The sequence below is a fragment of the Arachis ipaensis genome, chromosome B05, assembly GCF_000816755.2.
Source record: "Arachis ipaensis cultivar K30076 chromosome B05, Araip1.1, whole genome shotgun sequence".
In the NCBI taxonomy this organism is placed as follows: Eukaryota; Viridiplantae; Streptophyta; class Magnoliopsida; order Fabales; family Fabaceae; genus Arachis; species Arachis ipaensis.
This window is the reverse complement of record NC_029789.2, coordinates 41,354,712-41,355,467: the sequence shown is the minus strand read 5'-3', so window position 1 is coordinate 41,355,467 and position 756 is coordinate 41,354,712. Positions and strand designations below refer to the sequence as shown.

At 37.4% G+C, this 756-nt stretch overlaps 1 protein-coding gene across 1 annotated transcript; it reads right to left on the bottom strand.

Moving 5' to 3' along the window:
• LOC107641843 lies at positions 49-700 on the bottom strand. The gene has a single exon (XM_016345272.2). It carries the CDS (start codon positions 683-685, stop codon positions 122-124), a length of 564 nt encoding a protein of 187 aa, XP_016200758.1. The 5' UTR covers positions 686-700; the 3' UTR covers positions 49-121.

Genomic DNA, 756 nt, shown 5'->3' with positions numbered 1-756 from the left:
AGAGAGCTTAAAAAAAATGAAAAAAAAAAAAAAAACCAAAGAAATTGATACCATTTTCTATGTAATAACCGCCCACTAGTATAATTTTTTTTCCTTTCTCCCTCTTTCTAAATTTGAGTTCCTATTGTTCCCAAAGAAAGAGTTCAGATTGTAACAAAGTATAGTAGTTAGCTGCCTCATCTTCAAGCTCCCACAAATTGTCACATAATGAAGAAAATCCATTATTATTTTCACCCTCTCCATATTCTCCGTTGTTATTGCTACTAAATCCAAATTCACCAAAATCTAGGGTTGACCCATATTCATCACCGCTACTTGGAATCCCAAGTTCATCATCAGAGGCTTGGAGAAGGTGTCTCATGACCCTCTCCTTATCATCCTCCTCCTCCTCCTGATGAATACTTGTGAGGGTATTTTGGTCATTTGGGTTAGTTGTGTGGAGGGTATTTTGGTCATTTCCTTGAGATTGGTGGCTGTTGTTGGAAGGTGTACAAGTGATTTCTTGTTGGAGGGTTGTCATCAAAGGAGAGATATCTTGTGTAGATTCCTCTTCCTCGGACTCAAGAATTGTCAGTATGTGGTTTTGTTCCTTGTTCCTCTTTGTGTTTGAGCACTCTTCAAAATCTACTTCCCCTTCTAATTCATCTCTAGGCCTCTTTTGTACCACACTATGTCCATTTTCCATTTTAATTTGCCAAGAGAAACAGAAAAAGAAGACGACTTGCGAATGAAATTGAACCAAATATGATTCAAGAA

Excerpts from the sequence above, each read along its gene's own strand:
- LOC107641843 (XM_016345272.2), bottom strand. The coding sequence starts at position 685 with ATGGAAAATGGACATAGTGTGGTACAAAAGAGGCCTAGAGATGAATTA.